Below are 15355 nucleotides of genomic sequence, written 5' to 3'. Positions count from 1 at the left end.
AGAAAATGCGTGGAAATTGCTACATATCCGAGTCTATCGACGGAACCCCGACCACTTCAGAATAGGTAAATGTATTTTTTGTCCGCGAAAAAATTCACAGGGTTATGCATTTTAAGCTTGTACCATAGTACAAACTTATGAATTTTAAGCGTCGATCATAGTATAGATTTATGAATTTTAAACTCGTCCCATAACAAGAGCTTAATTACTCAGAAAAATATGTAACGGGAAAAACATTATGGGATGGAGGCGGCGGAATAGCATGCCTCAATTTGAGTTTAGACGTGTTATTTACCCTTAATTAAATTGATTGACTATATATATCTCTCCCCTAAAACTCCCAAAACCCAATTATTTAGACTGTAGTCCCATTTAATTCATACTAATAAACTATACTCCATATTAATGAATAAAATTACCTACAGTACTATATTTAATTCATACTCCCTTTTAACCAAAAATCCACCGTCCCCCTTTTAGATTGGCCTGACTCCCTCCCTCCCTCCTTTCCAACTTCCACAACTTCCACCCCTCTCTCACTCTCTCTCCTCTCCAATACGTGCACACTTGTTTTCTCCTCAATTTCACCACCAAATCATTCTTAATTAATTTCTTCTAAACCAAACACACACAAAAATGCATGCAAAAACAGATTCCGACGCAACAAGTCTACCGGAATCATCCCCTACTCGATCGCCGCCGCGTCGCGGTAGTTCCGGGCAAGTGTACTACGTACAAAGCCCATCAAGGGACTCCACCTCCCACGATGGCGAAAAGACTACAAACTCATTTAACTCAACCCCAGTCATCAGCCCAATGGGTTCACCACCTCATTCTCACTCGAACTCGTCATTGGGCCCACACTCCCGGGAATCGTCCTCCACCCGCTTTTCCGGTTCGGCTAAGCCGCCGAAGGGTAAAAGGCGGCGAGGCAGCCGTGGAGGCGGTGGTGGTGGTGGCGGACGGAATGATCAGCGACACCCGTTTGATGCGATTGAAGAAGAAGGTCTTCTTGCTGGGGAAGATGATGATGGAGAGGGAAGTATACCACGAAGGTGTTGGTATTTTATTTGGTTCGTGGTTGCGTTTTTTTTGCTAATGTCTTTCTTTTCTTTGGTTTTGTGGGGTGCTAGTCGCAATCAAAAGCCCATTGTTACTATCAAGGTACGTACGGACTATTAATCATTCATCTTATATTCTTTTATTTTAATTTTTTTTGGAAATGTCACATATAGTTTTAGTTGAGCTGACTGATCAATTGGCGACAGGTGAAGTAGTCTACAAATCTTAATCTACTTGTTCAATCTCTTAGATGTGAATTAGAGTATCTGCAATGATGGTAGGCCTGTAGGTAGTGACTAGCTTGAAATTTATAAAAGTTTCAAGCCAATGGCGAGACCAGTGAAAATAATAACTTAGCTCGACAACTTACACCAATTTAAATAACAAGGTAGTGACTAACTATTGAAATACAAATTAGCTAAACAATGAAATAACTTGAAATTTTATGTGGCATATAAATTAAATTGCCATTAAAGATGCTCTTATACTCTTTAAATATAGGGCAAATCAGTGGGGAGGTGATTGGGTTAATTGGGTCATTTGCATTATATTGTACTAAATTGAATGTTCAATCTTCAATTCCATACAGTTTTCGAAACCAAGTTCTGGATTTAGGAAAATAAGTGGAGTGGTCCTGGGTCATTAATTTGCATGTGTACATTGAAATTGGACAAAGAGTGAAAAAGTAGAAGTATGAGAAAGAGTAAAAGTTATTAAGAGTAAAGTGAGCCAATGAGAGTTGATGGAAAGGGGTGAAATAGTTAAGAGTCGATTGGCTCAACTTGGATCACTTGGGCCTCGGATTGTTAGGGCCGGGTCACATTCAGGTGATTAGTTGATGTTAACTAGCGGGCTCGTTTGGTATCATTGTCAGTTTGCAGTTAGTTTTGGTTATATGGTACTAAAAGTCATGTGATTTTGATTGAATTATTAACTAAAAAAAAGTCATAGTTATAGTAATCATATTGATTTTGAAAACTGACAACAAAAAACTGGAAACTATTTTTTGTGGTTTTCATATTTTGGTTTTTAGGTAAAAACCGAAAACTAGAAACAAAAAAGGGTACCAAACGGGGTTAGTTAATAAAATATTGAACTATGGTATATGTTAAAGGACCAACTCAACCAAAAGCTTAAGTTGATTCTTGAAAATCAAGATTAGTTTTATATTTCATCACGTCCCCTCACATGAATGACCTTTGGGCTTGAAGTGTGAATGCAACAACATGCGTCTCCCCATACTCAGCGCTAAATATTCCATTTTGAAAGGAGGGGTGTATGAGATTTGAAAACGTGACATTTGTGTCAGCTGACTCCAATGTCATGTCAAAAGACCAATTCAACCAAAAGTTTAAACTGATGATTGAAGCCCTAAAATTACTTTTATACTCTATAAATATCCAAGATCTCATATCACATTCCATTTTTTTCATCATTTTCCCTATGTGTCTCTTTCAACAAAAATATAAAATATTAGACCTACTTGTTAGATTGATTGGACCACCATTGGTTTATGCATGTCTATATTCGATACTCCCTTTGTACTATTTGTTTACCCATATTCTATATTAGTCCATCATTTAAGCTCCATTTTCTTATATACCAAAGATTTTTACCATTTACCCCCACTTACATACACTCATAAAATTTAAAAGGCAATGTTATTTCCATTTCCTTGCAAAATTTTAGCTCACCCCCTTAACAAAAACACATTTTGCGTATGGGGCAAACAAATAGGGACGGAGGGAATACTAATATGAGTAGTAGTATATATTACGTATAATTAATGCTTAATGATACTCCGTAATAATTTAATGAAAAATGGGTTGCATTTGTATTTCAGAGCATAAAATTTTCACAGTTTGATGTACAAGCGGGGCAAGATAATACAGGAGTACCAACAGGAATGGCAACGGTAAACGTAACAGTGAAAATGAGGTACAGAAATAAAGGCACGTTTTTTGGAGTTCATGTCAGTTCAACCCCTCTTCTTCTTTCCTATGAGGATCTCATCTTAGCGTCTGGAACGGTATGCATATACATGTTTCCTCATTTAATTTTCTAAAACTATTTTGTTATTTTATATATTTATTTAATTATTCTGTACACCAAACTAGGGTTTTTGGCCTTGAATGAACAAGTGCAAAGATATAATAAATTCCACACGTAAAAGACAATCTGGTTTCTGTTTTTTGTCGAATTGCCGTGCTGGGATGGTGATATCTGATTGAGGAATTGAATAGTGAATTTATCATGGGCCGGGTTGGGATGATAGCGGTTCAGGTACAGGCCATGTTCGGCAATCAGCTGTTACGGTCTCTTATGGAGTAGTTGTTAGCCGTTTATATTAGTTGGTTGGACTCGTTGATTGTATTAGCTTCTTGTGTAAAGTATTGGTAAATGAGGTGTTACGAGTAGTTGTTACATGTTGGTTGAGCTTTTTCATTACAAAACTCTCTTTCAAACCTCTCATAATCAGACACTCCCATTAACTTTTTGAAATAGTAAAACCTCTAATTCAGCTAAAAGAAACTTTTTTTTTTCCCAAAACATCTCATAACCAAATTAACACCCCCGTAAACAAAAGTTGCATTGTGAATTATGGTGGGGAGAAACGGGTCAGGTCATGACTGACCAATAAACGAGCAAGGAAAAAGAAGAGAGGTGAACCGTCAACTGTGAAGCACATAAGAAGGTTGTGATGGAGATGTAATTTTGAGTTGATATGGTGGTATCCACTACATATAAGCCGAGTGATTTAGGAATTTAGGTTTCATATTACATTAATATATATTTTTTTGTTCAACTACGAGGAGTTTCCACCGTTTTTGACGAGTGGACTAATCTCCCGCGGGAGTTTGCATGGGTACCTTGATGGGCAGCATCCCTCCCAGTTGAATTTTTTTACACCAAGGTCTCGCCCCTTAACCACTCATGTCAACCTCAATTGGTATATTACCTTAATATATATATAGTTGTATGAATACACCTTAGCTTAATTATCAACGTTCCAATTACGTGTTACATGCAACATAATGAGACTGCATGAGTGAACGAGAAGAGAAGTGTGATTGTGTGAATAAAAGTCGTAGAATATGATCCTTACTTGCATGCGCGTAATAGGATGCAATACAAAATACAATAGTTGTTCATCAATTGTTTATATTGGCATACAACGTCAAACTTCATTATCAGCCAAATGGGCTTATGGCTTCGAAAAATGATGTTAGACATTTTGTTTATCTAAAGACTAACTGCCAGTATGTTTATTATATGTGATGCATAAACTTCATTATATTTGTACAAGTAGGTCCTTAATTTCATGCATGGTTAATTTATACTACGTATTAATTAGTCTTTGTCATATTAGATCATCATAATAAAATATCTTAGTGGAAGCTTCCTTTGTCAAAACTGGTTTGCTCAACTTGACCATAAAACTATATATTCAACATTGTAATAAGATTGACCTTAATTATCTTGTTTAATTGTGTAAGATGTTACATACACAGTTGTACACACTTAATTTAATACTATCCCAGTTTCAAATTGATCTTTATTCTTTCCGTTTTATTTTTACATGTGTTTTATACTATTTTTTTACATGAAAATTTACTATTTTACCTCTTTTATCCCATAACATTTACAACATTTCACTCACTTTCTCTTATTTTATTCATTCTTTCTTACACCCGTGACTCATCCACCTTTTTACACGCTCACTTTTACTTTATCCATATTTTCTTATATTTTACCCACATTTTTACACAATTTTCCACTTTTGCCTTAATATTTGTGCAAATAGTAACTGTAAATGAATTTTGAACGCAGATGGAGTACTTTTACCGGCGGCGGAGGAGTGAAAGGCAGATAGCGGTGCAAGTAAAGGGAGACAGCGTGCCTCTATACGGGGGAGGGTACAGCATAAGCAGTAATAACAAGGGAGGAGTAATTTCAACGATACCATTAACCCTAAAATTTAGGGTGAGATCAAGAGCATATGTGTTAGGGAGGCTTGTGAAGCCTAAGTTTTATAAGGGAATTAAGTGCATTGTGGTTATGAATCCAAAGAAGATGAACGTGGCTTTGTCTCTTAAACATAACTGCACTTACACATAGATAATACAGTAGATTGCTCCCATCCAAACTCGGCTTTTAATTAATATGCTCGGTCTGACCTAATAATAATACTTAAATGTTTTTATTATTATATTGTTCTGTGTTGTATTATGCCTTAATTACAAAGTACCTTAAACACACAACTAACCAAAGGGGTTGTAGGATAGCTATCAGCCTATCACTTCTGCTTTTCTTCATACTCTGATATTCTAGGTGTCACGGTCCGAATGTTTTGGGCACCGGGCCGTGCGGCGCGCTCCTACATAGAGGGCGGTAGGGACGCAAGCCTTGTGCGGAACGAGTTCAACGGGGCTCGTGAAGCACGAGCAAGCAGGGTTTCTGAGAATGAGCGCTCTTGTCTTTTGGCGACAAGAAGGGACGCGGGCGCCGATCGGGCACTTGTGTGCGCACAGCAGTCACAAGTGGGACCGACGACGCGAGTGTATCTGTTTGAGGGACTTTGTTGAGGCAAGAAGCTTAAAAACGAGCGACAGCACAATATCAATAAAGGCACACAACAACGCAAGTGATTAAGCAAAGGCAACTTCTGGTGAGAGGTATTGAGTCATACCCCTCATAGAGGTTTATTTTGAATTAGCTAAAAGAACCCAGTGAACACTGGAATGACAGTAACATAATAATCTTATCTAAAGCCTAGAAACTTCAAAGAAAAGTCCTAGAAAGTTTAGATAAGATCAATACAAGGGAAATTAAGAAAAGTACAATGCAAGGAAGGTTGGATTCTAACATCCTCCCCCACTAAAGATGTCGACGTCCTCGACGACTTACAAGATTACAAAAGAAACTAAAGAAAGCAATAAATAGAGAAGCTGCTTCAGTCTTCAGTTGAGGTGGTTGCGCGCTGGCGGAGCCTGATGTTGGCGCGGGTGCTGATGTTGCGGTTAGAATCTTCTTCATCTGGATGGTAAGGTTTGAGCCTACTAACATGGAACACCGGATGTATCTTCATCCATGTAGGAGGGTCAACCTTGTAAGCACTCTTCCCAATCCGTTTAGTGATGCGGATGGGGCCTTTATATTTCCTGATGAGCCTGCGATCTCTGCCTCGAAGGAACCTTAGTTGTTCCGGCAACACCTTCACCATTACCATATCTCCCACATCAAACTCGACTGGCCTTCTGTTTTGATCGGCCCATTTCTATATGCGCTTCGATGCTCGTTCTAGATAGACACGAGCAATCTCAGTATTCTGTTCCCATTCTTTTGTGAACTCTCGAGCTTGACGGCTTCTCCCATCTTCGGTTCCCGCTACCGTGTGTGGTAGAAGGGGTTGTTGGCCAGTCACCAGCTCAAAAGGGCTTGTATTCGACGCAGAGCTTTTCTGAGCATTGAAGCAGAGTTGTGCCACATCAAGGAGCCTGACCCAATCCTTCTGGTTGGCACTCACAAAGTGACGCAGATATTCCTCCAGTAGTCCGTTGAATCTCTCAGTTTGCCCGTCCAACTGGGGATGGTGACTTGATGACATATTCAGCGCCGACCCCATCATTTGGAACAATTCTGACCAAAAGTTACTTGTGAATCTAGGATCTATGTCACTGACAATGTTCTTCGGCAAGCCCCAATACTTCACTATGTGCTTGAAGAATAGGGCAGCAGTTTCTTCAGCACCACATGTCTTATGTATCGGCACAAATGTGGCATACTTGGAAAATCAATCAACTACTACCATTGCAGAGCAAAACTGGTCCACTTTCGGTAATCCACTGATGAAGTCCATCGAGACACTCTCCCATGGCCAAGTGGAGACGGGGAGTGGCTCCAGTAGGCCTCCAGGTTTCTATTTATCAATCTTATCTTGTTGGCACACGAGACAAGTCTTCGTGTAGCCCATCACATCTTCTTTCATTCCAGGCCAGTAATAGCCCAAGGAGAGCAAGCTGAGGGTTCTCTGCCAACCGGGGTGACCTGCCCACAAGGTATCGTGACATTCTTTCAAGAGCATTCAGCGAAGGCCTCCAGATTTTGGGATGAACAGCTTGTAGCCTTTGGTGTATATGAGATCATCTTCTATCCAAAAGCGTCTGGTCTTCCCCTCTTCTATCATCTTCTTTATGGTGTCCGTCATAGGATCCCCCGCAAGATGCTGCTTGACTTGATCTTTGACCGATGTGGCCACGTTGCTTGCGGACAACGGAGCAAGTCTTCGCAAAGGAACTAGGTCGGCACGCCGACTTAGGGCATCTGCAACTTTGTTGCTCACTCCAGTTCGATATGTAAATTCTACATCGAACTCTGCAAGTAACTCCTGCCATCGAGCCTGTCTACCTGTCAGTTTGGGCTGGGTGAGGAAGTGGCTTGCAGCTGTGTTGTCCGTGCGGACGATGAACTTCGAGCCCAACAAGTAATGTCTCCATCCTCTCAAACGATGAACGATGGCAAGAAGTTCCTTCTCTTGTGCAGCATACCTTCTCTCAGCCCCATTCAACTTTCGACTCTCGAACGCAACTGGATGCCCTTCTTGCAAGAGCACTCCCCCGAGAGCAAAATCGGATGCGTCTGTTTCTACCACAAAGGGTTTGTTGATGTCGGGGAGAGCCAATACTGGTTCCTTCATCACTGCTTCTTTCAACTTGCGAAATGCCACTTGATGGGTCTCCGCCCATTGCCAGGAGTTGTCTTTTCGCAGCAAGTCTGTGAGAGAACTAGCTATCTCCGAGTAACCCTTTATGAATCTTCGATAGTAATTAGCTAGTCCCAAGAACGACCGTAGTTCAGAGGCGTTCTTTGGGGCTTGCCAATCACGTATAGCTTGAATTTTCTTCGGATCCATTCTAATACGGCCAACTCCTACAAAGTGACCAAGGAAGCCAATCTCTGCCTGCGCGAACGCGCACTTCTCCCGCTTCACAAACAAGTGATGTTCTCTTAGTTTCTCGAACACCTTCCTCAGATGCGCAATGTGTTCTTCAAGTGTCTTGCTGTAGATCACAATGTCGTCCAAGTATACCACTACAAACTTGTCGAGGTATTCATGGAAGACTTGATTCATGAGTGTGCAGAATGTGGCTGGAGCATTGGTTAGCCCGAAGGGCATGACGATCCATTCGAACGCTCCGTATCTCGTAACACATGCTGTCTTTGGTTCGTCGCCTTGAGCGATCCGAACTTGATGGTACCCCGACCTCAAGTCTAACTTAGTGAAGTAGACTGCATCCCCCAACTGGTCGAACAAGTCTGCCACTAGTAGAATTGGATAGTGGTTTCTCACAGTCACCTTGTTCAGCGCCCTATAATCGATGCACAAGCGGAGACTACCGTCTTGTTTCTTCTGGAATAGGACCGGAGCACCATAGGGTGCCTTAGAAGGGCAGACAAATCCACCTCTCAGCAAATCATCTAACTGTCTTCGCAGTTCAGCAAGCTCTGGAGGAGCCATTCGATACGGACCTCGTGCCGGAGGCTTGGCTACGTGCACTAGCTCAATTTCATGATCAATGGCCCTCCTCGGCGGGAGAACTTTCGGAAGTTCCTCTGGAAGGATATCAGCAAACTCTCTAAGTAAGTCCATGAGATCTGGTGGTGTATCTCCTTGTTTTTCATCGTCTTTCATCGACAGAGTAGCGAGGAATGTAGGTTCATTCCTCATGAGCCCTTTCTTCAACTGCATAGCTGATAAAAGAGGCCCCTTTTGTTTCTTCGTCTCTTTGCCAGGGGCACATGTCTTGAGAAGGCAAGGTTGTTGCCCTGCCACTAGTAAGGAACCCAGGTGCGGCATCGGGACGGCTTTGCTGGCACGGAGGAAGTCCATGCCCAACACCAGATTGAAGTCGTCCATAGTCGCCACTGTGAAGTTGAGATGTCCACTCCAGTCTCCCAGCTGGGTGGGAACATTCTTTGCAATGCCGTGAATGGGCCTCGCTGCCGAGTTGACAGTTTTGTTAGGTTATGATACATATGACATTTACATAGATCATGCGGAAACAACCATTAACCCAGGAAACATATTATTTACACATAATCATATAGCATAATTAGATGCATACTCTTTGTTGCGTGCCCTCCCTAGCTGCGCCCGAACCGAACAAGAACAAGTCTTTTAGGACTCCAAGTGTCGTCCCTCCGTAGATAGTCCACAGCACGTCCGGATCCGCCTTAAGATTGACCAACTAGAATCGCCCTTAAGGTACTAGAAAATTTCGGCACTTTTGAGCAAGATGTGTGTTTGATTTTCTCTCAAAAAACTCACTTTTGAATACTTTGAAACTTGTATATAAATTATGACCCCTAGGCCTTTATTTATAGAGTTATGGAAAAGGAATCGTAATCCTAGTAGGATGCGAATTAATTGGAATTAGAATCCTACATGAATTCTATTTAATTAATTTATCCAATTAGGAATAGACATTTAATCATACACTGACTCTTGCTGATTCAGGAATCACGCATGAGCACAAACTCACACACACACGGCAGCCACAAGGACTGCCCATGCGTGCGAGCTGCAGCCCACGCAGCAAGGCCCACGCATCCGTGGCCTTGGCGCGCGCTGGGCTTGTGGCGTGCGTGCTTGCTGGGCGACGGCCTGGCTTCGTGCTGGGCCTTCGTCCGGCAGGCCTCGTCCGATGCTAATTCGTACGATACGCTTCCGATTAAATTTCCATTTCCGGAATCTATTTCCGATACGAACAATATTTAATATTTCCGATTCCGGAATTAATTTCCGTTTCGAACAAATATTTAATATTTCCGTTTCCGGAATTATTTTCCGATTCCGGCAATATTTCCGATTCTGACAATATTTCCGTTTCCGGCAATATTTCCGATTCTGGTAATATTTCCATTTCCAATAATATTTTCCGATACGTACCATGTTTCCGTTTCCGGTAACATCTACGACTTGGATAATATTCATATTTCCGATACGATCCATATTTCCGTTTCCGGCAATATCATCGTTTCCGGAGTATTCATTTCTTGCCTGTGACGATCTTAGCTCCCACTGAAACCAAGATCCGTCGGTTCCGAATATTCATAGATGGAGTATTTAATGCCATTAAATACATGATCCGTTTACGTACTATTTGTGTGACCCTACGGGTTCAGTCAAGAGTAAGCTGTGGATTAATATCATTAATTCCACTTGAACTGAAGCGGCCTCTAGCTAGGCATTCAGCTCACTTGATCTCACTGAATTATTAACTTGTTAATTAATACTGAACCGCATTTATTAGACTTAACATAGAATGCATACTTGGACCAAGGGCATTATTTCCTTCAGTCTCCCACTTGTCCTTAGGGACAAGTGTGCATTTCCTAATTCCTTTGTCGCTCGATGCTTGCTCTTGAACATAAGGTAAGAGTTGTCATCCTTATTATGTCCAGAGGTGTTCTCGGTTTCAGAGTTCAACTGATCAAATAAACAGATAATCATAGCCTATGATTCATCCGAGCACGGCCATGCATTTCACAGTTTCTAGCTCTCCGAGTGGCCTTGTACAACTTTTAAGCATCTCATCCCGATTTATGGGAGGACAATCCCAATCTTGCGATCTTGAGATTAGACTTCGTTTGATAGGTGATTACCTGAGCGTTGCCTTTATAGCCTCCTTTTACGGTGCGACGGTTGGTCAACGTCAAAGCAACCAGTTCTCAAACAAGTAATCTCAAATCACTCAGGTATTGAGGATTTAGTGTCTAATAATTTAATGAAATTTACTTATGACAGATTTTCATCTCTTACAGTAAAGTTTCATAGGTCTTGTCCGATACTAGTCTTCCCAAAGTAAGTATCTATGCAAATGATTATGACATTGCCATGTCCACATAGTTCAAGAAACAGAACTACTAGTCATCTTGCACTCTAATCGTCTAACGTTTTCTATGCGTCCAATTTTATAGAAAACTCCAATTAGGGACCATTTTCAACCTTTGACATTCAAGTTCACTTGATAGACATTTCTTAGTCACAGGACTGGTCCTGACAGTCTATCTTGAATATATCGTCAAGTTGAAGGGACTCATCATTTAATAAACCACAAATTAAATGGAAAAATGAATTTCTTTCATTTATTGTGAATGATTAACCAATAATGTTTTACAAAGATTTAAACTCTAAAACTTTAAAACATTAAACAGAGACATCAAAGCCATTCTCCAATATGCTTGATTCCCATAGCTGCAGTGTGCGAGTTGTGCTTCGCTTGCGGCAGAGGTTTAGTTAATGGATCTGATATGTTGTCATCAGTTCCAATTTTGCTTATCTCGACTTCTTTTCTTTCAACGAACTCTCGTAGAAGGTGAAATCTATGAAGTACATGCTTGACTCTCTGGTGGTGTCTAGGCTCTTTTGCCTGTGCAATAGCTCCGTTATTATCACAATACAGGGCTATTGGTCCTTTAATGGAGGGGACTACACCAAGTTCTCCTATGAACTTCCTTAGCCATATAGCTTCCTTTGCTGCTTCATGTGCAGCAATGTACTCCGCTTCAGTTGTAGAATCCGCAATGGTGCTTTGCTTAGCACTTTTCCAGCTTACTGCTCCTCCGTTGAGGCAGAAGACAAACCCAGACTGTGATCTGAAATCATCTTTGTCGGTTTGGAAACTTGCGTCCGTATAGCCTTTAACAATTAATTCATCATCTCCACCATAGACCAGGAAGTCATCTTTGTGCCTTTTCAGGTACTTCAGAATGTTCTTGGCAGCAGTCCAATGCGCCTCTCCTGGGTCTGACTGGTATCTGCTCGTAGCACTGAGTGCGTACGCAACATCCGGGCGTGTACATATCATAGCATACATTATTGAACCAATCAATGATGCATATGGAATCCCATTCATTCGTCTACGCTTATCAAGTGTTTTTGGGCACTGAGTCTTGCTTAGAGTCATTCCATGAGACATGGGTAGGTAGCCTCGCTTGGAGTCCGCCATCTTGAACCTATCAAGCACCTTATTGATATAAGTGCTTTGACTAAGTCCAATCATCCTTTTAGATCTATCTCTGTAAATCTTGATGCCCAATATGTACTGTGCTTCTCCTAGATCCTTCATCGAAAAACATTTCCCAAGCCAAATCTTGACAGAGTTCAACATAGGAATGTCATTTCCGATAAGCAATATGTCGTCGACATATAATACTAGGAAAGCAATTTTGCTCCCACTGACCTTCTTGTATACACAAGATTCGTCTGCGTTCTTGATGAAACCAAAGTCACTGACCGCTTCATCAAAACGTATATTCCAGCTCCTGGATGCCTGCTTCAATCCGTAGATTGATTTCTTTAGCTTGCATACCTTTTTAGCATTCTTTGGATCCTCAAAACCTTCAGGCTGTGTCATAAACACAGTTTCTGTTAAAACGCCGTTTAAGAAAGCAGTTTTGACATCCATCTGCCATATTTCGTAATCGTAATATGCAGCGATTGCTAACATTATTCGAATAGACTTTAGCATTGCAACTGGTGAAAAGGTTTCATCGTAATCCACACCGTGGACTTGCCTGTAACCTTTTGCAACCAATCTAGCTTTGAAAACTTCAAGTTTCCCATCCTTGTCCTTTTTCAGTTTGAAAACCCATTTGCTTCCAATGGCTTGGTAGCCATCTGGCAAATCGACCAAATCCCATACTTGGTTTTCAGACATGGAGTCTAATTCAGATTGCATGGCTTCTTGCCATTGCTTGGAGCTAGGGCTCGTCATAGCTTGCTTGTAAGTCGCAGGTTCATCACTTTCAAGTAATAGAACGTCATAGCTCTCGTTCGTCAAAATACCTAAGTACCTTTCCGGTTGAGATCTATATCTTTGCGATCTACGCGGGGTAACATTTCTAGATTGACCATGATTCTCACCAGATTCTTCTAAAGATCTCTGAGTTTCATCCTGAATGTCATCTTGAGCATTCTCTAGAGTTTGTTGTTCGACTCGAATTTCTTCGAGGTCTACTTTTCTCCCACTTGTCATTTTGGAAATGTGATCTTTCTCCAAAAAGACACCATCTCGAGCAACAAACACTTTGTTCTCAGATGTATTGTAGAAGTAATACCCCTTTGTTTCCTTTGGATAGCCCACAAGGATACATTTGTCAGATTTTGGATGAAGTTTGTCTGAAATTAATCGTTTGACGTATACTTCACATCCCCAAATCTTAAGAAAAGACACATTTGGAGGTTTTCCAAACCATAATTCGTATGGAGTCTTTTCGACAGCTTTAGACGGAGCTCTGTTTATAGTGAGTGCAGCTGTATTTAGTGCATGTCCCCAAAATTCTAATGGAAGTTCGGCCTGACCCATCATTGACCTGACCATGTCTAGCAAGGTTCTGTTCCTCCGTTCTGACACACCGTTCCATTGTGGTGTTCCAGGAGGAGTCAATTATGATAGAATTCCACATTCTTTCAGATGGTCATCAAATTCATAGCTCAGATATTCACCGCCTCTATCAGACCGCAGTGCCTTGATCTTCTTGCCTAATTGATTCTCTACTTCACTCTGAAATTCCTTGAATTTGTCAAAGGATTCAGACTTATGCTTCATTAGGTAGACATAACCATACCTACTGAAGTCATCAGTGAAAGTGATAAAGTAGCTGAAACCACCTCTAGCATTTGTACTCATTGGTCCACATACATCTGTATGGATTAAACCCAATAGTTCATTTGCTCTTTCTCCAACTTTAGAGAAAGGTTGCTTTGTCATTTTGCCAAGTAAACATGATTCGCATTTACCATAATCCTCTAAGTCAAATGGTTCTAGAATTCCTTCTCTTTGAAGTCTTTCTAAGCGTTTCAAGTTTATATGGCCTAATCGACAATGCCACAGATAGGTGAGATCTGAATCATCCTTTTTGGCCTTTTTGGTATTTATGTTATATACTTGTTTGTCGTGATCTAATAAATAAAGTCCATTGACTAATCTAGCAGATCCATAAAACATCTCTTTAAAATAAAACGAACAACTATTGTCTTTTATTATAAAGGAAAATCCCTTAGCATCTAAGCAAGAAACCGAAATGATGTTTTTAGTAAGACTTGGAACATGGAAACATTCTTCCAGTTCCAAAACTAGCCCGGAGGGCAACGACAAATAGTAAGTTCCTACAGCTAATGCAGCAATCCGTGCTCCATTTCCCACTCGTAGGTCGACTTCACCCTTGCTTAACTTTCTACTTCTTCTTAGTCCCTGTGGATTGGAACATAAGTGTGAGCCACAACCTGTATCTAATACCCAAGAAGTTGAATTAGCAAGTATACAGTCTATAACGAAAATACCTGAAGATGGAACGACTGTTCCGTTCTTCTGATCTTCCTTTAGCTTCAAGCAATCTCTCTTCCAATGCCCCTTCTTCTTGCAGTAGAAGCATTCGGATTCAGAAGTGGGTTGACTGACCTTCCTCTTTGCAGATTTGGCGCCAGTTTGCTTAGTTGGGCTGGCCTTGTTGCCACCTTTCTTAGCATTCCTCTTCTTTCCAGATTTCTTGAACTTGCCCCCACGCACCATAAGCACATCCTGCTTATCACTTTTGAGCGTCTTTTCAGCGGTCTTCAGCATACCGTGAAGCTCAGTGAGCGTTTTGTCCAGACTATTCATACTGTAGTTCAGTTTGAACTGATCATACCCGCTATGAAGAGAATGGAGGATGGTGTCTATAGCCATTTCCTGAGAAAATTGCTGATCCAGCCGACTCATATTCTCAATGAGTCCAATCATTTTGAGAACATGTGGACTTACGGGCTCGCCTTTCTTAAGCTTGGTCTCAAGAATTTGCCTATGAGTCTCGAATCTTTCGACTCGAGCCAGATCTTGGAACATGTTCTTTAACTCACTGATGATTGTGAAAGCATCTGAGTTGATGAACGTTTTCTGCAGATCCGCACTCATAGTGGCGAGCATTAGACATTTCACATCCTTGTTGGCATCAATCCAACGATTGAGGGCTGCCTGAGTGATCCCGTCGCCTGGAGCTTCGGGCATCGCCTCATCTAGGACATACTCCTTTTCTTCCTGCATAAGAACTATTTGCAAGTTCCTTTGCCAGTCAAGGAAGTTTTTCCCGTTCAACTTCTCCTTTTCGAGAATTGATCGAATGTTGAATGAATTGTTGTTTGCCATATTAAAAACTACAATTGAAAAGAATAAACAAATAAATAACCATTCACAGTTTCTCTTAATAAACTTAAATTCTAGCATACATGCATAATTCAATGTTTATTAAG

General features: G+C 41.0%; 1 protein-coding gene across 1 annotated transcript; it reads left to right on the top strand.

Annotated features, from left to right (window-relative positions):
- Nucleotides 1-361: 361 nt before the first annotated feature.
- On the top strand, nucleotides 362-5272 carry LOC110775280 (uncharacterized). The gene is made up of 3 exons (XM_021979884.2): nucleotides 362-1164; nucleotides 2906-3091; nucleotides 4894-5272. The coding sequence occupies exons 1-3, from the start codon at nucleotides 637-639 to the stop codon at nucleotides 5179-5181; spliced, it is 1002 nt and encodes a 333-aa protein (XP_021835576.2). The 5' UTR covers nucleotides 362-636; the 3' UTR covers nucleotides 5182-5272.
- Nucleotides 5273-15355: the final 10083 nt, after the last annotated feature.

Source organism: Spinacia oleracea, chromosome 3 (genome assembly GCF_020520425.1).
Source record: "Spinacia oleracea cultivar Varoflay chromosome 3, BTI_SOV_V1, whole genome shotgun sequence".
NCBI lineage: Eukaryota > Viridiplantae > Streptophyta > Magnoliopsida > Caryophyllales > Amaranthaceae > Spinacia > Spinacia oleracea.
Note: the sequence above shows the minus strand (reverse complement) of the source record. Positions and strands in the feature narration are given on the sequence as shown.